This window comes from Eulemur rufifrons, chromosome 18 (assembly GCF_041146395.1).
Source record: "Eulemur rufifrons isolate Redbay chromosome 18, OSU_ERuf_1, whole genome shotgun sequence".
In the NCBI taxonomy this organism is placed as follows: Eukaryota; Metazoa; Chordata; class Mammalia; order Primates; family Lemuridae; genus Eulemur; species Eulemur rufifrons.
The window spans coordinates 42260679-42283982 of record NC_091000.1 but is presented as its reverse complement, the minus strand read 5'-3'; the positions used below and the strand labels follow the sequence as shown (position 1 = coordinate 42283982).

Sequence of the window (23304 nt, the reverse complement as noted above, 5' to 3'; positions counted from 1 at the left end):
TAGCAGTCCCATCGTGGCATCCCTGCCCTCAAAACTTATTCCATCCTAAAGGCAGGTCAGTTTACTTAAATGCAAATTTTTTATGTTGAACACATGGCTCCTTATAGTCATGAAAAAGTCCAACTTTCAACATGGCTTCTGAAAACCATAACATTACTCCACCTATACACCTTTGAACAAAAGGGGTTCTTTCCATACAAAATATTTTTCTATGAGCCAAGACACTAAGGTGGTTCAGGATGCCATCCCTGATTCCTCGGGTACCCATGTGCACGGACCTCCACAGTACCTGCACTGCCCTATATTTGAGTTGCCCATTTATATATCTGTATTCCCTTGTAGTCACAAGGTCAATGGGGCTGAGATTCTACCTGATTGATACCCCTAGAGTCTGGAACAGATCTGAAACACGGTGAGCACTCAACAAACGCTTGTTAAATGACTAAAAATATATAAATGAATAAACTGAGCTTTCCTGTGATACAAGAAATACATTACAAAATTTCCTGAAACTCTCTTATTATTCAGAGACATTGACGACACCACTGAAGACAAAGGTTTTAGGTTCAATTAAGCAAACAAATGTTTAATGAATTTAAAATTAGTAAGGATGAAAAATATTAAAATAACTGAGATATTTCCCCTGTATTTGAATAACTTCTTATAGTCATAAAAAGATTTTTAAGTATCATCATATGAATAAATAATAGTCAAGTGGGATATGATATGAACTGAAGGTAAAATCCGAAGTCCTTAATATTCTAGGAAACTTACTAGATATACAAGTCATTGATATATTTCTCAAAACACATCCTCTTACTGTTAAGCAGCAAATACTGAATTAAATCTAAGGAGACCTCTGTAAAAATTTAAATAAGTGACAAAGCAAAGCCATGACATGAATGAAAATATTACCTACTTCTAATTTAGGAATAGTAACTCAAGACAAAAAGTCTAACGTCAAATAAATGTGCATAATCACAGAAACTAAAGGTTGTATTTTTTTTCATTAGTTTCAATAGCTCAACAGTTTTTGAAATTAACCAAGCCTACCAACAAGTCTTTAAAGAAGAAACCAACTTAAATCAAATCTATCTCAAAATATATCCTAGGAATGGTTATAAGAAATAGGACGTGTCACACAGTATACAGAAAAACCTTATAAAATATATGATTGATTTTCATAAGCCTCATACATGAATCAATCTTACTACATTGAGGCCACATTTTAAAGATGCTGTATTATCTTTAAAATGTGTATTGTATTATCACTAATTATAACACAAAATTATTCCCATAAAGTTGTATTATACTAAACTTATATTAACTTAATCTTATATAATATTTCCCATTACTTTTGTATACTCCCACCAAGAACATTAAGCCTATCTACTGAAAAGTTCAACACGTATTTATTAATCAATGGAGTGTATATTCATGTTGTAGAAAAGGACTACTAATAAAATGTGTGGGAGGTATCTTTTTACATGATGGATGGGTTTTCATTATTTTAAAAATTTTACACTGAAATTTTATGAACATGTTTTATGTTATACTGTGTTCACATCCTAAACCAATTTGTACAAAAGGAAGCCATATTGGGGGGTAAGGAGTGGGGGAAGAAAGGCCATCAGAACATCAAAGCACAGAGAACATTTTAACTTTGCAACCAGCCTAGGAAGGCTAGAGATTTTTTTAAGCGTCAGTTGGGACACACAATCTCCACAGTTTGGGCAGGGCAAGTTTTCTTCAGTCTTCAGTCTAATACCTCTCTGTACAATTTCTGCTCTTTCCAAACTGGGAAGAACTGATTTTTCATTAAAATCAAAGGAGGCATAAAAGACGACAGAAGAGTTGGGTAAAATAAACAAAGCTCCCCCTACCCACGTCCCCATTCTGAACTTGGAGACAAGGTAAACTATTACCTGTCCAAAGTCCCAAGTTAATCTCCTTAGTGACTAACCTCAAATCTTCCAGCCTCTACCAGGGACCTACCATATTACCTGCCTCTATAATCTACTCACTCTAAGACTGAAAATACATGCCACATCTTATTTTTTGGCAATCTTAAATACAGGCTCAATCTTAACTCATCAAAATGTAAGAAAATGCTAATGAAAGCCATCTTCAATCTTCCTTTCTCACTGCATTTTAAAATGCTATTCTCTCTGCAAACCTCACACACTTGAAAAGTGTCCTGAACGCATTCTACACGGACTATATGAGTATTCATGTTTCTGAAGAAAACCATTATAATCTGTTTTAAACTACTGCAACACATCTAATTTTAAAAAGTTTACATAAGATATACATCATAACTCAGTGCACATTTTAAATTCAATTCCAAGTTTTAAGTGGGAATTAGACTGGTTATTTTTCATGCTAAAAACAGGCAGAATCAATTACATACTATTTATCTTCTAAAACATTAAGTTATATATTTTAAGCATATTCTTTCCAGAAAATTTTAAAACACTCAAGTAAAATTTTTATACAATTCATTAATTATCAAGTTTAAAATCTGTACCAAAAATTTTTAGATTCACTACCTCACTTAAAAATTAGCAGTGTGTCTAAAAAACAATATAGCAATCATGCCACCTGTGGCATTTTAACATGCACTCTTATATAGAACATAAAGTAATTGCCTCATCTTAATTTGTACAATTATACAAATAATTCATGCTTTTAGGCAGTTACTATAATAGCCAAAAATATTATATTGATGATAGATTTCCTATAATGTGAATTATTCATGATCTCATGATCTTATTCCTATACAATAAGACACAACCGTAAAATGTTACTAGTTACTTAACCAATTAGTTTCCAGAGATAGATCAGTTTTTTTTTCCTTAACTCCAAATGCTCTGATGACCCCAAATTTGGTTCACAATTTCAAAAGACTAACACCGAAAATCACAGATTAGTCATGTATTGGTATGAAAGAAATGAGCAAGTATATTATAGGCCTCTTGATTAAAATGTAGAATGAAATAAAAGCATGAAGTCTGGTTAAAAATAAAGTGCAAACAAGAAAGTACAGCAATTTTAAACTCTTGTTTCCTTTTTCACTAAACTTTCTTTCTGACTAAAATTTTACCAGTGGCCTTCAAAATGCTCTCCCATTGGGATTTCTGAACTTTAAAGTTTTCATCTATAGCATTTAAAATTTAAATTTCTAATGGATGTCACATAAGCTCTCACACAAAATATAAAAAAAATTACATTGTCTTTCTCTTTATTTCTTTATTTGCAAAGCAAGTTAGTAAACAGTATTCTATTCATTCTTAAAAATAAGTAGACTGCACTGGTATTCTTTCTTCAAAGGTGGATAATCTAGCCTTAGGTCTGTACAATTAAAGCGCCTATGCTACTACCTAAACCACTGATAGTTTCAAACTTTTAAGAGATTTTACTAAGTCGGGGCAAAATACAAAAGAACATGAGCATGCAAAACACATAAATATTATAAACTCATTAGTTACAATGCAAATACACACATAAATTTAGGTTAGTGTTAGGAGATCACACACAAATTACAATACCTGAGATTTAGTGCATTCCTTTGAGCCAAAATGAAATGAGTGCCATAAAGGAGGAAAGGAAAAGATGAACATTATCAGACATGCTATATTACATCTGCCAAAATGAAGATAATGTTAAAATTAGGTTAAGAATGACCATATAGAATTGGCTATATGTATAATGTTCTCTATGATCTCTAGCCATGCACTTGAAATGCACTTGCAATCATTTTAAATCACCTGTGAAATATGATCATGCACTTCTTTTAAATAAACTTTGCACCTTCAGTCCCACCTTATTAGCCAATTTCTTTCAAAGAAATATTTCTGTTAAGAATAAGTATATATGACTTAGAGCTAATGAAGAATAATTCTTATTTCATTCCTTTTACCATGTGGTATCATATATACAAAACAAAATTTTGATGTTCTCCTATATTAAAATTATGTATTTAGGTAAAATAATAATATAATCAATAAATAACATAACTAAAATGCAAAATTTGCACCCCCAAAAAGGATCCTTTTAATTATGATCATGTTGTTGTCAATCTTAACTCATTTAGTAAAATTAATACCAATGTGTCACATAATATTAATAGTAAACTAATAAATGATCCGTTAGCAATCAAGTTAAATTTCTCATCCTAATATTGAATATTCTCTCCAAGTACACATTGACCAGGGAAGACATTCTTAAAAACCACTAAAAAAACCCCAACTTGTAATAATAATAAAAAAAAACTACACATTTTTTAAAACAGAGCAAGAAAGGGGAGTTAGGTAAGGAAAATGAATGAAGCATTCCACAAAGGGAGGACAGTTGGGGTTGGGAGAGAGAAATAGTTATGAAATGGCCCACCCAACTTATGTGCAACAAATTTGACTAAAAATCAGAACAATCAACTTTAACTCTACATTTTAAGTAATCCACACTCCCACTATCTTAGTTTGGAAACTAATTTGGACAAATAATTCTAAAGTACAAAGACATTAATAATATTGGTACTAGTCTAAAATATTAAAATCTATATTGTATTTCTAATATGTACAACTATTTTAACACATATTTCCTTCTTCCATGATGCTACACTATAACACTAAAAATATTACCTTCTTTTATGGACAATGGTAACAAAAAAACCTTTCATGGGCTTTTTTTTTTCCTCCAAATACCAAGTCTCTCCAACAGACAAACAAAACTGTCTTTGTGATGAGCAAAAAACACCCTTTCCAAATGAGCTGAATGAAATGATTCAAGTATGAAATTCATGTTAAACTAAAATAGCACATGGGTAGCGAGAAGAGTAGGCAAGTCACTAGTCGTCAAAACCACATTAAATATTTAAATACAAAGAGCTCTCTGAGAAATAGAATACATGAAGTGTGGGTATAAAATATATCACTTAAAGTTACTACATATTGAATGAATAATTTTAAGTCTATATACATTTTCCCAGGCATTTTGCATTTACACTTATTTGCAGAAAGAAAAAGGTAAGAAAAACTGAGAAACATAAAATAATTGTCAATTATCTATTTTTATATTTTCATGCTTTTATTTTAAAATTTTACATATAATAACCACTTATTTAATGGTATTATATGCATAGATAAACTTTCACCTTATTATGACATATGTCCAAGAATTCAAGCTGCTTTGTTTTTAAAAAAAAACAAATAAGAAAAATAAGGCTCTAACGTGACTTTATTGAGGTCTTATACAAAGCACTCATTATCTGTGTCTTGGTTTCCTAAAACATAAAAAGTAGTTTATCAGATATTCATAAAATAAATGACAACCAACTGGGTTATGGCATTTAAGAGATCTCTGAACCTATTAGAAATATTTCAGGACACCTGCACATTCAGATTTTTAAAAGCATCATCTTGAATTCTTTTCTTATTGAATTAAAAAAAATTTTAAATAATAGTCTCACAGTGATATAAAAAGCTATGAAAATAATATGTAATTTTTACATATCTCCTTTTTAAATAAAAAACAGGTATGATACCAGTCATTTGGGTAGGGGAAGAACAGAGGAAGCAGCTAAAATTTTAGATTAAGGTCAAACAACTTAAAATATTACAATTACAATCATACATGCTTATCCAAAGCTGATCTTCAGAGAATATTTTAAGAAATAAAAGAGCTAATGAATGTCTGTTGACATCTTATTTTAATGCCTTTTAAAAACTACTCATATCATGTGTGTTTCCAGCAAAATCTGCTCTTTGGATAATAAGTATATCATAGAAAAGAATTATTCATCAAAAATTGAACATTTATATGTCTTTTCACAAAACTCCCAACAAAAACCCAACGATAAATAAAAATATTACACTTGTGTAACTTACCGTATGATAGCCCCTAGGCAAAGGTGGTTTGCCCACAGGGTAAGGATCCACAGTGTCAATAATTGTTTGTCTTTCACCTTTCTGGTTGATTTTTCTAAATCTCCTTCGAGACTGTCTGTGGGAAGCTTGCCGCTGAAAATATTCTTCATTTTCATCCATATAGTCCACCTGAAATAAAACCCCCCCAAAAAACGTCATTTCTCCAAACATAACATTCTGTATTAATATTAGATGTAGAAAGAAACTTACAGATAATCCAGATTCATTCATTTTGCAAAGACATTTGTAAAGAACTTTAAGTGTGTCTGAACTTCTTTGGAACTAATTGGTTTTCAGTAACTTTTCTTTTATGAAGAGGCATTTTCGGTTCCACTTAGGACACTACAGGGTAACTCTTGAATTTCCTGCCATTTCAAAGGGAAGGATATTTTAAGTAGTCTTTGTACTGAATTATTAGTGAAGATCTCACAGGATACACTCCACATATTATGAAAGTAAATGCCGCACTGTCTTAACAGCCAAAAAAAAAAAAAACTAATGTATATGAGTCAATCTGTAAAAAACCTATAACTCCCAAATGACTCAAACCAGGACTGCTAGCAGAATGGCTTTCGTAGACTATCCAAGAGTTTCTCTTCCTACTTTCATTCTGCGGCTTCAGTTTCTTTTTAGTTGTTTAAAAAATAATTCCTCATTTTAAACATTTTAAAAACTCCAATGAATGGATTAACAGAGAACAAAAGTTACGTTAGGTTATTCCTCATGCGAGTGCTCACAACAGAAGCATGTTTTGATTCCAATACTGTTCTCACACAGGCAAACCTAGTAGTGTGTGTAATATCTGCAAGTATAAAATACTCAAGGTATTTTGAAGACTAGAAATCCTTCAGAGAAATCCAAAAATAGCATTAACAGAGGACAAATCTCAAGGAAATATCTAGAATTCTTTACAGACCTACTGTTGGAAATTCCTATGTATCTGCCTACATTCTTCCCTGTCCTAAATCTTTACTCTTAACCATCCCACCTTTGCATGAGTAAATTTTCTAAAGTTTTACCAAAAGTTTTAGTGAATTTTACAAAAAAGTTCACTAGCTTTGATGAGGAAGTCCTCATTTCTAACGGAATTCCTCTACTACATCATAGGGAAAAACCCTAAATCTTTTCTTGAAATAGACCTAGAGTTGTCTACCAGGTACTTTATTAAATATGAATAACAGCTTCCATCACCATCTTTATTCAGTCATCACAAGGTTTTCCTTTCCAGATAGGATGCTGGCTGGGGACAAAAAGAATATCAACTGAATTCCTAGGCTGGGAGTCTCTCCTCCCACCTCATCTCATTTTTATTACCAATTAGTTAAAAAGGGTACATTTTAGCCTATCTTAAAATCATCTGTATACACCAAACAAGAATTATGACAGGTTTTTCTTTTTCCTTTTTTTCCCTTTCCTCAGCACTAAAAGCTTTCATCTCTCCCCCTTCAGTGGCAGAAATGGACAGAGTTTTCATCACAAGAAAAGCTTTTTTTAATTAAACTTCAAGAAAAATAATTATGTTGCTAATATCTATTTTAATACTATATTTTATGCATAATCGCTTAGTAAATTTTTTAAATCACACAATTCAGTTAAAAAAAGAGATAAAGATGTCAGAGTTTAAACACCATAGTAGTCCAATTTTCTTTCAATTACTTGAACGAATTCAAATGATTTTCTTATGTTAATTGTTCCTGAGTACTATAACTGTGATTTCATTTAAATTACCTCATTCCAATCAACAGTTCGAGAGTTAAAATCTTGCAATTCAAAGATTTTCCTCAAATTTCAATTAAATAGTATTATCAGGTTGAATCACACAGTTCAAATACCAAAGATTTGGGTACCTGCCCCTTGTAAACTTTCTACCTTTTATATTTAATTAAATCCTTTAAGTGAATATTATAATTATGAACTCAAATTCATAATAATATAATTATGACATAAACAGATCTAATGTTATAAAAATATAATGCACTATTATAAGTAGTTTGTAAAAGTGCCTTTATTTCATACAGTTTTTTAGGGGGGAAAAAGTCCTCACAAATAATCTTACCACAATCATTTCAGAAGGCTCTAAAACAATGCATTCACAGCCACGCCTAAAGCTTCCTGCAGAACGTTTGCCAAAACTAGAAAGAGGAGAAAAAAAAGAAAAATCAATGAAGATAATCCCAGAGATTTAAGAAATATGAATTGAGAATTTAAAGCAACCCTCCAGATAAATAAAAATGAAAACTAAAAACAATTACAAGTACACACTGGAGAAAGTGAACTATCTTTAATAATTATTTACACAGAATGACAAGGAAACATTCAAATTCTTAAGTTTCAGTCATATATTTTTCTGGAAAACTTCAACATAATGTTTTTAAATTAATAATGTAAGTAAAGGAGAATTCATATGAATGCGTTTTTGTGTTCAGTTGTCATAACTCATCCTCAAGTAAAGTTTTCGAATATTCCAATAGGGATGGAATATGCCTCAACGGCAAACTATAGAAATGTCCCAGAAAAGTTTAAAGTGCATATAATTCTCTTCATAAATTAACTTGCTTAGGTTAAACATTTTTTTCACCTAAAAAGTATATTTATTTTTCTAAATTTTCAAATCAACTTATTCTAAGTTTCTTAAAGAAAAGATAACTCAATTTAAGACTGTTTTCTTTAACCTGTAAGGTGATTTCAGTGGACACGCATACTAAAAAAGTCCATCCTCCTGAAAACTTTGCACTAGTGAACTCAAACATAGCACCTTTGCCCTATCTGTGGTGAACTCTCACTTTAGTACTGGAGGAGATTTATTCTTTCTGACATAGGCATATGTAACAAACTAGAATCAAGAGCAGAGAAGTCTGGTAAAAGCTAGGTAATCCCAACTTGCTCTATTAGTGTAATACCTATCCCTCACTCATTCATTATTCCAAAAAATAGTCCATTCCCTCTGGTTAACATTAGGATTTTTAGTAACCACACTTAATAAACTGAACTTTATGGAAAAAATTCTTCCGAAGAACTATTTCATAGAGTGATTTTTTTGCTAAGTTAATTAGGCATTTTGAGTGACTCCTACGGAAATCCTTGTTCCTTTAATAATCCTCTTTATATCAGGGTGGTACACAATGTTTCATATATTAGGAGACAAACTGATGAAAAAAGTCATGGAAGAGGAAGAAAACAGCAAAGTCAACATTCTCATTCTACCATTTGTGATCTCTAGCAAACTACTTCATATGCTAAACTTTATTCATTTATAAGATCATCAGGTTAGACTATGCCATCACTTAAGTCCTTTCCTGCTCAAAAATTGTTTCTATGAAAATCAAAATTAGAAGCAGAATTGACATATTTGAAAAATTATTTTAAAAATATTCATGCATACATTCATACATATATACTCGCACAAACATACATATCAGAGCCCTTTTTAAAGTGAAAAAAATTTTGTCAAGAAAAAAATAATAAATCTACCTCCTTGGTCACATTACTTCTTGTGCAATTAGAATGATCTGAATTGTTAAGTATTTCTTATAGTTTACAATTAAATACAACTAAAATTTCACAAGGCTTCAATACACATAAAAATTTGTTGCTGGTTTCTGAATCTACCTAGCTGCAATTTCATTTTTTACAATAAAGTTTATAAATATACACTACAAATTAAGAAATAATCTCAATGTGTTAGTAAAATATGGGGCAAGTTACAGACCCAGACAAATTTATAGACATAATAATAAAATGGTTACCTGTTTTTAAATGCAATATAGTTAAAAATCATAAATGTTTATAATGCAATGTTCAACCAGCACTCAATTAAAAAATAAACACATGCTAGAATTGAGTTGTTTACAAATTTTAGCAACAAAAGTTGTTAATATTCACTTAAGTAAACTATATGGTTGTCATTAATATTATGTCTAATTCTTGTACCAACTCCCTACTTCAGAATTTAGGCTGTAAATCCTCTTACCAATTAGTCATTCATTTAACAGAACTTTATGGCTAGGAAGTCACATTTCAAGTTTCACTAACACTATTACTTTGGGGATAAAGAGTTTACATTCCCCAAAATGTGCTATAAAAAATACTTCCTGGAGAGTTTTACGGGGAAGTCAGCTGCACCAGAACCTGATGAAATGCTTTGCAGCCATAAAAAGACTCCAGTTCTATAGACTATCACAAAGACGTGAACAGAAGAAACTGTAGACCCTCCATCAGATTCATTTCCTGAGTACACTGAATGGAAAAAAGCAAGTGCACACAGAACACACATTAGCAAGGCAGAATACATTATTTCATTTATCCAAAATCTATTTTTCCAAACATAGCCAGGAACCCAGAAGGAAAGAGCGAGCAGCTCAAAGGGGCAGAAGCGTAGGTCAGGAAGGCACACACTAGGCTTGATCAACAAGGCCTCTGGGCTCTCGCAGAGATGACTTACCCTTAGCTTACAAACCAAAAACTTTAAGGTAGAAAGAAACAGACAAAGCAACGAAACTTATCAGCTAGAAATTCCTTGAGTCCACAAAGTACTTTTGCTTCTACTATCTGATTCTTTGAAATAATAAATATATAAACAAAAGTGAGTATAACGATTTAAGATTTCAAAAATCCTTGACCAAGTGCTAGACAAATAAACTGTTTGAAAAATTCAGTTCTAGAAAATGAGCACGGAGATTGAAAAAAAAAAAGGGCAACCAGATGAAGATGTATAGGAGGTGAAGTTCCTCGCAGATGACACCAAGAACAATTCTCTCAAACATTTTAGATTACTTAGTAGAAAGCAATGGAACAAAATCTTCAGGTTTGCAAATGACGCACTTTTAGATAGTAAAACACAAAAGCAAACCAGTAAGAATGAAGTACAAAACATTCTATAAAGTACTATGTGAGTCTAGGAAAGCAGTAGAGGATCTCATGTGCACCATGAAATATTCTATGTTTAAAAAGTGATCAAAGGCACACAGCATTTACTATTATATTAAATAGGTTCTTATCTTTCTGTTAAAAGTCAGAAATGAAAACTAGCAGACTTTGAAGGCATTAGTTTAGCAACCTACTTACATAATAAATAAAATGATAAATAAAGGCAAACCTTGAAATGATAGACACACAGGGAAGGAATTAAAAACAAGAATTATTGGCCGGGTGTGGTGGCTCATGCCTATAATCCTAGCACTCTGGGAAGCCAAGGTGGGAGGATCGTTTGAGCTCAGGAGTTCAAGACCAGTCTAAGCAAGAGCGAGACCCCGTCTCTACTAAAATAGAAAGAAATTAGCTGGACAACTAAAAAATACATAGAAAAAAAATTAGCCAGGCATGGTGGTGCATGCCTGTAGTCCCAGCTACTCGGAGGCTGAGGCAGGAGGATCGCTTGAGCACAGGAGTTTGAGGTTGCTGGGAGCGAGGCTGATGCCATGGCACTGTAGCCCGGACAAGAGAGTGAGACTCTGTCTCAAAAAAAAAAAAAAAGAAAGAAAGAAAAAAGAATTATTATACATACTTTTATAGAAAACCATGTACGTCTATGGTGGGGTATTACCCTAGAAGAGTTTCCAAGGGGAAAAACAGAACTGAAAATTTTCCCATAAAAAATTAAGGGAATTAGCCAAAGGGCTTTCTGAAAGGCCAGAGACACAAATTAAAATACCATTTCATTAATTCCTATTAACAGCAGCTGAAAGTCAGTATCATTTAAGTTTCTAAAATAATGATTGAAGAAAACTTAGAAATGATACTATTAAAGAAAAACTTGAGTAATTTAAATGTACACCTATAATCCCTGAAGGTTTTAAGAAAAATCAGAAATAGGTAAGAATTGTTCTAAAAACACGTGACTACATTCTGATCCGTATGTGATTATGTTCTGTTCCTTGGTGCTGCTGAAATAGACAATCAGTGCTATCAAATGCAGCATTCTTTTTTGTTCTTAAGTCTTACAACAGACTATATAAAGTAATCTATAGATTCAACACTCTGTATCAAAATTCCAACAGCCTTTTTTACAGAAATAGAAAAGCCAATCCTCAAATTCATATGGAATTTCAAAGGGACCTAATTAGCCAAAACAATCTTGAAAAAGAACAAAGTCAGAGGACTTAGACTTCCCACTTTCAAAACTTACTACAAAGCTACAGGAATCAAAACAGTGTGGTACTAGCATAAGGTTAGACATTTAGGCCAAAAGAATAGAATTGAGAGTCCAGAAACAAACATACATCTGGTCAATTGATTTTTGCCCAGAGTTCCAAGTCTTTTCAATGGGGGAAGAACAGTCTCTTCAAACACTGGTGCTGGGATGACTGGATTTCCACATGAAAAAAATGAAGTTGGACACCCACCTCATGCCACATACAAAAATTAACTCAAAATGAATCAATAACCTAAATATGAGAGCCCAAACCCCAAAACTCTTAGAAAAAAACACAGGAAGAAATCTTCATTATCTTGATTTGGCAATGGATTCTTAGGTATACATCAAAAGCATGAGCAGAAGAAAAAAATACATACAATGGATTTCATAAATCAAAAATGTCTATGCATCAAAGGACATGATCATGAAACTGAAAAGACAACCTAAAGAATGGGAGAAAATATTGCAAATCATATTATCTGGTAAGGACTTAAGATTCAGAATTCCTGAAGAACAAAAAGACAATCCAATTTAAAAATGACAAAGAACTTAAGTATTTCTCCAGAGGAGATACACAAAGGGCCAAAAAGCACATAAAAAGTGGGCCAACAGCTTTAGTCATTAGGAAAAAGCAAATGAAAACCACAATAACATACCATTTCACACCTGAAACTAGTAAGTGAACGAGATACCAGGATGGTTATAATTTTATACTATTTTATTTTTCTAAGAAAGTGAAAAGAAAGAGGATGTGGAAGACCTGGAACCCTTGTATATTGTTAGTGGGCATGTAACATGGTGCAGCTACTGTGGAAAACAATTTGGCACTTCCTCAAAAAACAAAACATAGAATTACCGTATGACCCAGCAATTCCACCCCTTGGTACATACCCAAAAGAATTGAAAACAGGGGCTCACACAGGTATGTGTATACAAATGTTCACTGCAACATTATTCACAATAGCAAAAATGTGATAAAAACCCAAGTGTCCGTCAACAGATGAATGGATTAGCAAAGTGAGACATATATATTCAATATATATTATTCAGCCATAAAAAAGAATGAAGTACTGATACGTGCTACAACATAGATGAACCTTGAAAACATGATGCTAAGGGCAACAAGAGAGTCACAAAAGTACAAATACCATATGATTCCACTTATACGAAATATCTAGAATAGGGAAATTCTTAGAGATAGTAGATTAGAGGTTAACAAGAGTGGGGGGCTGGGGGGAAAAGCTTAATAATGGTTTCTGAGTTTCTGTTTGGGTTATAGAACAGATTTGGAAATAGGTAGTGCTGTTGGTTGCACAGTGTGAATATAATTAATGCCACTGAGTCATACACTTACATGTAATCATACATTTAAAAATGGTTAAGATGACATTTTATGTTATACATATTTTACCACAATTTCAAAAAACAACTTAGAGAAACTATCAAGAGAATGTGTGTGTGTGTGTGTGTGTGTGTGTGTGTGTTTCAGTGGCTGTGGGTTTCTTGGCAAAAATTTGGGACTGGAATTTTTAAAAAGTAGGAACTCTACTTTGAACAAACAACGAACCTTAGGAACAAAGATAGAGTTAAGTTTCATGATTGATAAACCTTGAACTAATCTCATTCCTACGGTAATTTAGCAATGAAATGATGGAGGTTCCAGGTGAAAGAAATAGAAAAAGATAGGGAGAAGGTAAATAAATATGACAGAAATAAAGGTTGAGCATCCATCCCTTATCCGAAATGCTTGGGACCAGAAACATTTCGGATTTTGGAATATTTGCCTTGTACCAGTTGAGTATCCCTACTCTGGAAATCCAAAATCCAAAAATGCTCCAATGAAGACTTCCTTTGAGCATCACATCAGTGTTCAAAAGACTTTGAATTTTGAAGCATTTTGGATTTCAGATTTCTGGATTAGGGATACATAGCCTGTATCTACATTTTTCTTTCACTCAGCACTAATCTCATTTTTTCCTTACCCATGGCCACATACTTGAGGTTCTTCTTCCCTCTTTATATATATATATATATATATATATATATATAAAATAGATATCATTTCTCACATATATTATCTATGTGAGAAACTTTTATTCAAATTTAAGTTTGCATATAAATTGTATGTGAGAAATTATATATTACATATTACTTATATAACATAACTGCTAGCAAAATAATATATGAAAAATTACATATATATTAATATATAGCCATGTGTCACTTAATGTAAATACATTCTGAGAAATGCATTGTGAGGCAATTTTGTTGTGTGAACATCATAACACATACTTACATAAACCTATATGGTATAGCCTACTGCATACCTAAGCTACATGGTATAACCTATTGCTCTTACACTACAAATCCTGTACAGCTGTGGTCCCCAATCCCCAGGCCAGTACTAGTCCATGGCCTGTTAGGAACCAGGCTGCATAGCAGGAGGTGAGCAATGGGTGATGGGTGGGTGGGCAAGTGAGAGAAGCTTCATCTGTCTTTATAGCCAATCCCCATCTCTCGCATCACTGCATAAGCTCCACTTCCTGTCAGATCAGCAGTGGCATGAAATTCTCATAGTAGCCTGAACCCTACTGTAAACTGTGCATGCGAGGGATCTAAGTTGCATGCTGCTTATGAGAATCTAATGCCTGATGATCTGCGGTGGAGCTGAGGCAGTGATGCTAGAGCTGGGGAGCAGCTGCAAATACAGATTATCATCAGCAGAGAGGTGTGACTGCACAATAAATGTAATGTGTTTGGATCATCCCGAAGCCATCCCTCCTCACCCCATCTGAGTCTGGGGAACAATTGTCTTCTATGAAACTGGTCCCTAGTGGCAAAAAGGTTGGAGACCACTGCTATATAGCATGTTACTGTAGTGAATAATGTAGGCAATCACATTACAACACAGCGGTAAGTATTTGTGTATCTAAACACAGAAAAGGTACAGTAAAAATACAGTATTATAATCTTACCAGACCACTACTGTATATGTTATGCAATACATAACTGTATATTATATATAATATATATTATTTCTCACATATATTGTTTGGCTACTTGTTCTTCTTTCAAATGTTCACTGGACAAATGACAGAATTGATATTACCAATATAAATTCAGTAACCAATACAGAACTTCTTTAAAAAAACTCATTAAATATAGTATCTATTCTTAAGTAGTTTATATATTCTATGGAAAATGAGTACACAAATAGCTGTAACCCAATGACAAGTGGAAATCTGAGTTTCATTGAGAGGTGGATTCTCAATGGCTAGGCTCACTCACTAGCTAGTTGAGTGAAAAAGACAAATCAGCATTTGTAATTCACAAGGCAATTCAAATTCAGCAAAATTACAAATGACCATTCAAGAGCTTTAGAGTTACCCCGGAATAGTCAAAAGATTTGAATGTCAAATCTATAAAGACCAAATCTCTTCAGGCAGCTACTGCCAGAACTTCAACTAACAGGACATCTGCTTCTTTGATATGGCATTAATACCACATACCAAGATAAACAAAGATATTTTAAATTTTTGGACTCCCTCATTTTTAAAGATATATAGCTTATTTTTTAACTTTGAATTAATGTATCTTTAAAATGTTATCCCAGTCTTCTAATAGTTTTAGTCTGTGTATGTATGTATATTGTGTATAAGACACAAATGTTAACACATATACATGAACAGCTATTTTCAAAAACAAGAAAGATGTAGATTACAGTTATTAATGAGTCTTGGCCTGAATATTTAAAACTGTGTTAGCTCCTTCTAACTAGATAGCCATCCTTTGACAAGAGGCCCCATAGCAGAAGCAGGGTAGCAGGAGGGAGAAGTCCCCCTCCTTGCCCTTGCCCCCCTTAAAACATGCTATATATATTTTAAGAATGCTGATGATGATCTTCTAGTTCTACATAGTATGAAAATTTAATCACTATAGTCTATTTTAAACCCTTTTAAATTGTTCTCTCTAAATACACTATACAACTTGGCTTTCAGCTTTTCAATCTCAATGAATTTCAGAATGTCCTTATGATCTTATATCAAACAACCACAAGATGACAACTAATGGTAATGCAGGTTCACTTTTGGTCATCTATTGGTTCTCTGCCATATTAAAAAAAAATTAAGCTCACTAGCAAATGATGAATGAAAAGACCACTTGCAGCATTAAAAACAGAGTATTTCTTTTATTCTTTTTATTTTTTAATGACAGTTATTTTAGAATGAGGATTATTCCTAAATGCTATTACTCCCTCAGTGTGACTAAGGAACAGTTAGTCAGCTCAAAACAGTTCAACATCCAGATTTTCATTCCTGTTAAATTTTTTGCTAAAGTTTTTGTACAGAACTTAAAAATTGCTCCTAAAATTGAAATTAACTACATGTTTTAACGCATGGAAATGGCTCTGTAATATCAATAATAATGACAAAAAATTACTAATTAATCCACATAATGCAAAATAGAGAAAAATTTTAATGGCTTGCTAAACTTCCCTTCAAGTTCAAGACTCACAACCAACACAAATGTTTGACAATATAAAGTCTTACCTAGTGTTCATAAATACCCACAGGTAATGAAACACTTGACAGGCTGTTGCAGGAGGTGTAAGGCCGAACTGTCCTAAGTTTCTGTGACCACATTTTCTCCACCCAAGATGAGTCAAGAGAACTTTCTACTGGTATGAGTTTTCCAGGAAAGGCTGTCGCTGAGCACAGAAGCCTCTTCTATCAGCGTCCCTAATCTTGCCCTTTGTAAGGGCCTCCACATGCTTGTACGTCAGAACTTCCCAGTGGAATGCAGTTTCTCAGGATTGGAATGTAAACTTATTCATGTCAGGCTATACCCAGCAAGGGAATACACAGCAATTGAAATGAGATTCTACTGCTGGGAAATCCTAATTTAAAAGATGATTAAAAATGTAGTACTCCAAGATATCAATTTTTCACACTATGATTTTTACAGAAAATCATAGGCAGTTACTAAATTTCATTTTCCTTCTAAAAAAATCTGAGTAACTGACTGGACTGATGCTCCTAAACCAAAACCAATTTATTTGCTTAGGATTTAGAAAAATAGATTCACATAACATTATAGTCTTTAGACAGCAGAGTAGCAATTAAATGGGGGGCGGGGGGGGCAGGGTGATCTACCATGTAACTGCTGATGCCATCAATTCTATTCTCAAAAATTAGAGAATGCGCAGGAATAAATTTTAACAGAAATATAAAAGTGGGTTCAAAAGACTTGTTGTAAAAATACATTTAATCTTTTTAAAATATTTTAACTTCACTCACTCATTAGTTTAACCAGAAAAAGGTAACAGCTATTTAAAAACAAAATCATACACACACCAAGTACACATATATATATGTATGTGTATAAATTACGAACTGTTTCTAAAGCTTTAACCGGCTCATATTTCAGAAGTATTTGGAAAACTAAACATACACTTAAGTATCGCTGAATTTCTTTCAAAGCTCATTTGGAAATATTCTAACAAGTATTACCCCGCACAAATTAACAGAGGTTTGCCCCTCTTTGCAGTGAATCTCCACATTTAACCTTTGCTTATAAAAATAGAGCACAAGAAAAAAATGACAAGTGAAGGCCTCATCGCTGCATTCTCCCCCACACAAACCATTCCTCAGTAGTTTGTCTGTTTAACTACAGAAGTATTAAACATTTGGTGTTTATGCTATTCACATTTTGACTCCTTTTTCTAAAAAAAAAAAAAAAATCTAACCTGCACTGTCTTCAATGTCCCTGAAGTACCAGTAACAGCAATAGTTTGCTGCCAACCTTCTACAGGAGCTCCGTTCTCTGCAGCACTGAGCGCTCCCATTTCCCTGTGTGTTTTCTCCCAGGGAGGCCGTGTGGCTGTAGCTTGTGCCCAGAGCCAACATTCCTTCTGAAGGCTAATTTCCTGCTTTGATGACCCACCCACCTCTCCTGGCTGCAGTGATGTGTTTCGCATGTCGCATGGGCACTCTTTCGGCATACCAGCCGCATGACCTCAGCGGCTGCCTGACAGACGCTCTTTATCAATTTCTATTAAGTCATTATCGACTCTCTCGTAAGTCAAGGGCAAGTAGGGAGATCTGTAACGTCTGCTCGCACTCTTCAAGGTCAAATGCTTAGTTTTGCTCCCAATGCAATTTTGTTACTAAAATTTACCCAAGCTGTACTACCAACTAGTTGCCCTCCACCTAAGGGATGCTAAATTGTATACCTGGCCTGAGGGATTATCATGGAAAAGACTAGAATAAATTTAAAGCAGCATGGGAAAAGTTAAGAGGCTGCTTCTGCTCTTGTTTTTCCCCTCAAGAGGAAAAAAAAGGTGACTCTTACCTCAGCTGTATTGGGGTGACGAGAGCAAGCAGTTTTTCTCTCTTGCCACAATCTAAACCAGCAAAGAGCAGTGGTGTGATGACTACACTTTGGTGGTGTCTATGCCCTCGTGACCAAACTGCTAGAGAACAGCTCAGCTAAATTGATCTGCTGCTATCAGTCTACACAGTGGCACAAAAAGGTCTCTGCTGATCACAGTGCTTTGTACGCAGATGGCAGCTGATCAGTTTGTATGAAAGTTATGGTCCATAACAGCTTTTCCCTTTAGCATGTAGATATATGCCCATCTGAAATGCCTTTGTTAGATGTTCACCATTGCATTGTGCAAAACGTACAAGCTAAACTGACGAGGAACCTTAGCTCCAACACCTGATCTTCAAGTGACCCAATTTTTATAAAATTCGTTAAAGAAGCAAAACAAACAAATACATTATTAAGAAATAACCAGATTTATGAAAACTTACTGCGAAAAATGGCAGATGAATTAATGATGAATGATTCAGATTGGCCCTAAGCCAGTAAGAAGCTGAACTGATCTCAAGAATCAAACAAGATCTCAAGAATGGCAACCAAACATCTGATAGTAATATTTAAAGGCTTATATAAATGGCATCAAAACCTAGCCTCCGGCCTCCACAAAAATCTGGCATATACCATAAGAGAAGTTGAAATAATAGGCATGACTTTGTAATATCGAACCTAAACAAAAATTCAGGTCACATGAATAATATTGTATTTATAATTCTTGGAAGTCAAAAGAAAACATTTCCAAGAAAGGGAAAGCAACAACTCATACACATATATAATCTCTTACAAAGATATCAAGTAATAAAATGCCAATTTATTTAATTCATCTAAATTAAATGGGGACTTTTCACATGAGCCACATTTGTAGGTAAAAAACTGTTCCTTCTAATTCTACCAATAACTAACACTGGCAAATATTGTTTAGCCTCTGTTTCAGAGCTTCCCTTATAGACTATAGTGTTAAAAGCCTATTACTTATCATCAAAAAATAAAATACTTAGGAATTTAATAAAGGATATACAAGATCTATATGCTAAAACCTACCAAAGGGAATTTAACCTTAAAAGGGAAATTCTAGAAGACTTAAATGGAGAGAGCACATGGCTAGGAAAGCTCAATATTGTTAAGATGGCAATCTTTAAATTGGTCTATACAGATTCAGTGCAACTGCAACCAAATCCTAATAAAGTTTTTTTTTTTTTTTTTCCCGTCAGATGGAGTCTCACTATATCACCCAGGCTGGTCTCAAACTTCTGGGCCCAGGTGATCCTCCTGCCTCAGCCTCCCAAGTAGCTGGGATTACATGTGCATGCCACTGTGCTCAGCTCCTAACAAACATTTTTGACACTGACAAGCCGATTTTAAAGTTTATATGAAAAGGCAAAGACACAGGAAAAAAATAATTTTGACCAAGACCAAAGTTCATAATTTATATTACATGATTTCAAAAGTTACTATGCAGCTACACAAAGACAGGGTAGGATTGATGTAGGAACTGACCAGGCAATGGAGCAGAAGAGAGATTCCAGAAGTAGATCTGAACAAAATTTTTTTTTTTTTTTGAGACACAGTCTCACTCTGTTGTCCGAGCTAGAGTACCATGATGTCAGCCTAGCTCACAGCAACCTCAAACTCCTGGACTCAAGCGATCCTCCTGCCTCAGCCTCCCAAATAGCTGGGACTACAGGCATGTGCCACCACGCCTGGCTAATTTTTTTTCTATATATTTTTAGTTGTCCAGCTAATTTCTTTCCATTTTTAATAGAGACGGTGTCTCTCGCTCTTGCTCAGGCTGGTCTTGAACTCCTGAGCTCAAACAATCCTCCGACCTCGGCCTCCCAGAGTGCTAGGATTACAGGTGTGAGCCACTACGCCAGGCCTGAACAAATTTTTTATAATTAAATATTTTATATAAATATTTTCACAATTAAATCACTGATTTTTAACACTGTATCAAGGCAATTTGATGGATAAAAAACATTCTTTTCAATGAAATGTCCTAGAACCACAGAATATCTGCATGGAAAAAATATAAACCTCAACCTGTATTTCACATCACACACAAAAAATAAATCAAAATGGATCTCAGACCTAAATAGAAGAGCTAAAACTATTAAATTTCTATAAGAAAAGCATGAGAAAACCTTTATGACATCAGGTTAAAGTTTCTTAAAAAAAAAAACACTAAAAGTACAAAGTATAGAAGAAAATGTTGACAAAATGAACTTCATCAACATTAAAAGCCTTAGCTTTTAGAAAGACATAGTTGAGGCAAGCCAGAGATTAGGAGAAAATTTTTGCAAAATACATCCAACAAAGGAATTGAATCTGTTAATAGAATAAAAAGAATGCTTACAACTCAAAAATATGGCAGACGCTCCAATTTTTTCTAACGGGCAAAAGATCTGAACTGACACTTCACCAAAGAAGATATATGAATGGCTACTAAGCACATAAAAAAATTATCAACATTAGTCTTCAGAGACATGCAAAAACAAAACCACAGTGAGAATACCACCATATTTACTAGAATGGCTAAGATGAAAATGACAGGCAATACCAAATGCTGGAGAAGATGTGAAGCAAACAGAAATCTCATAAACTGCTAGTGTGAATGCAAAATGTTACAGCCACTATGGAAAACAGTTCCATATAGTATCTGCTTTATAAAATTCAATGAGATTTATGAAATCTGGCACCCACTTTATATAGGGATTAACAATATACTGCGTGGCTTGCTAAAGCAGGGCACAAGATAATCCTGCACTGGGATGGGCAATAAAGTAAAATTTTAAAGGTGCCAAAGTCTGTCCCCATTACCTTCTGACATAGCTGTAAGTATCCCTCTTTCCTTCTGCATTCTCCCTATTTACCCAATCCTTCACCCACCCTACCCTGTATCTCCAACTTTTTCAGGTGATCCAATGCCCAGGTTATCTCTTTATATCTCCTGTAGCTCCCACTTGCTTGGCAACACGTTAACTTCACATGACTAAAATCAAATATCTTCATTTCAGCCCTGATAACTACCCACCTCGTCCCCTCCAGATTCGGTTACAGCCATCAAAGACATCACTGTGCACACATCCAAGTTCAATGCACTGGAACCATATTTTACTCCTTCTGCCTTATCTGTAACCTCCAATCACTAATTCCATCAATTAGTCCTTCTAAATTACTCCCATCACACATGACCCACTAACTTCTACTTCCAAGGAAATCTAGTCAGGCCCTTAGCCATGGCATACTGAAACCCCTGAGATAACGTTCCCGTATCTGGTCTCAACTGTACCAAATCTTCCAGGGATCCTCTCATTCTACTGACCTACCTTCAGTGGTTACACATCTGTTACAAAGTCATTAGTCCAGCCTCTCAGTTTGAATCTGATTAACCACCTGTTTGTAAGCTTTTAAAATGAAAGTCTAAGGTTCAACAAAGAAGCAGCGAACCAAACCAAACCAAACCAAACCTCTAGGGTCTGGGACTCAGTATTTTACCCATCCTAAGCCAGATGAAGCTAGTAAACTAGCCTGGTTTGAAAATCTCTACCTCGGCAATTGCTTTTCATAGTTTTGCCATAGACATGTCATCTTCTGACCATCTTTATTGCCAAACACAAAGACTCTAATGTCTTTTCTACATACTGTCCCACAAGCACATTCTTAGCAAAGTCAAAATTCATACTTCTTGTGCTTGAATAGTAATCAGGCAGCTCTCCTCTACTATATTTGAAAGACTGTAATTACTTTATATTCTGACCTAGATAATCAATGAAAAAAATCTGTTTTAGCCACACTGATGCTTCCATACACAAAATTAACGATATATAAAGGTGTTTAAAAGATCGCTTAAATGGGTTAATGGTTACAAAGCCTGGAATACCTTATTTCACAGACAACTCTTAGTCTGTGTTTCCAAAATTATATAGTAAGTTAAAATTCAAGATTAGGTGATAAAGTGGTAAACTGAAATGGTCTTAAGATTCTGAATAATAATTATTATTTTAGACTATGTAAATTATGGCAAGAAATAAACGGAACACTCATATATGTATATGACTGAAATCCTGGTGTATATATATGACTTACACTAATGAAATGGAATATTCCTAATTTGAGGTTTTTCTATGTATAAAACTGAACCATTTGAATACTTAAATGATTGTTTTCCAAATTTACCTTAATGAACCATAAAATAATAAAACACAGTAAAGTGTTTGACAAAGTTTGACCAGTGCCCTAATTTTTAAAATTATCTGAAAATGTTTAAGAAATACCAAAGTTACCTTAACGAAATTACACACTAACACCCTAAGCAGTTTATAGCTATAAAATATGATAAAGGTAAACCATTAACAAATTTCAGGTAAAATAATTTTTCAGGTAAAAATTATCCTGAAATATCTGACTTTAAAAAATTAGGTAAAAGCATAACTAAAAAAGTAGCTATTTATTGTTTATGTTTAGCTCTATAATTACATAAACATTCAATACCGGAAATTCTATTTTATATTTAATTGCAAAACTATGTAAGTCCTATGTAAAGCCATAAATGTGTGGTAAAAGTAAGAAACAGCTAAGAATAAAAGTACTTTTAATATTTCAAACTCACAGTTCCGTATTTTCATCAGTAATAATTAAGCAGATAGTTTTAAAACCCACATGTATTTAAATTCTTAATATTAAAAAAAGCAATAATATACCTATCTAAGCTATTATCTTACTTATTTCAACTAATACTCTCAAACAATTTGTAGTACATGGACAAAATTAAGTTTGGTACATAATATAGAATAAACTCACTTTCTTTAACATCTGAATATATGATTTTACCATTTTAATATATATAATTCAATTCACAATAAAATA

At 33.6% G+C, this 23304-nt stretch overlaps 1 protein-coding gene and 1 non-coding gene across 8 annotated transcripts in view; both read right to left on the bottom strand.

The window, feature by feature from the left end:
- The window catches only part of RAPGEF2 (Rap guanine nucleotide exchange factor 2), a 240526-nt gene that overhangs the window by 102724 nt on the left and 114498 nt on the right, over positions 1-23304 (bottom strand). For 5 of the 7 annotated variants that reach the window (XM_069493495.1, XM_069493496.1, XM_069493493.1 and 2 more), the window contains exons 5-7: positions 7981-8056; positions 5886-6053; positions 3549-3566 (exon numbers count right to left, since the gene is read on the bottom strand). In XM_069493495.1, coding sequence (XP_069349596.1) covers positions 3549-3566; positions 5886-6053; positions 7981-8056 — 262 coding nt within the window. Of the gene's footprint in view, positions 1-3548; positions 3567-5885; positions 6054-7980; positions 8057-16607; positions 16761-18408; positions 18476-23304 lie in introns of those variants that run through there. The other 2 variants (XM_069493500.1, XM_069493499.1) reach the window with 2 other exon arrangements.
- Positions 7335-7405, bottom strand: LOC138399244 (small nucleolar RNA SNORD38). Its single transcript, XR_011236134.1, has one exon. It is a non-coding gene; the product is annotated as a small nucleolar RNA SNORD38 (small nucleolar RNA).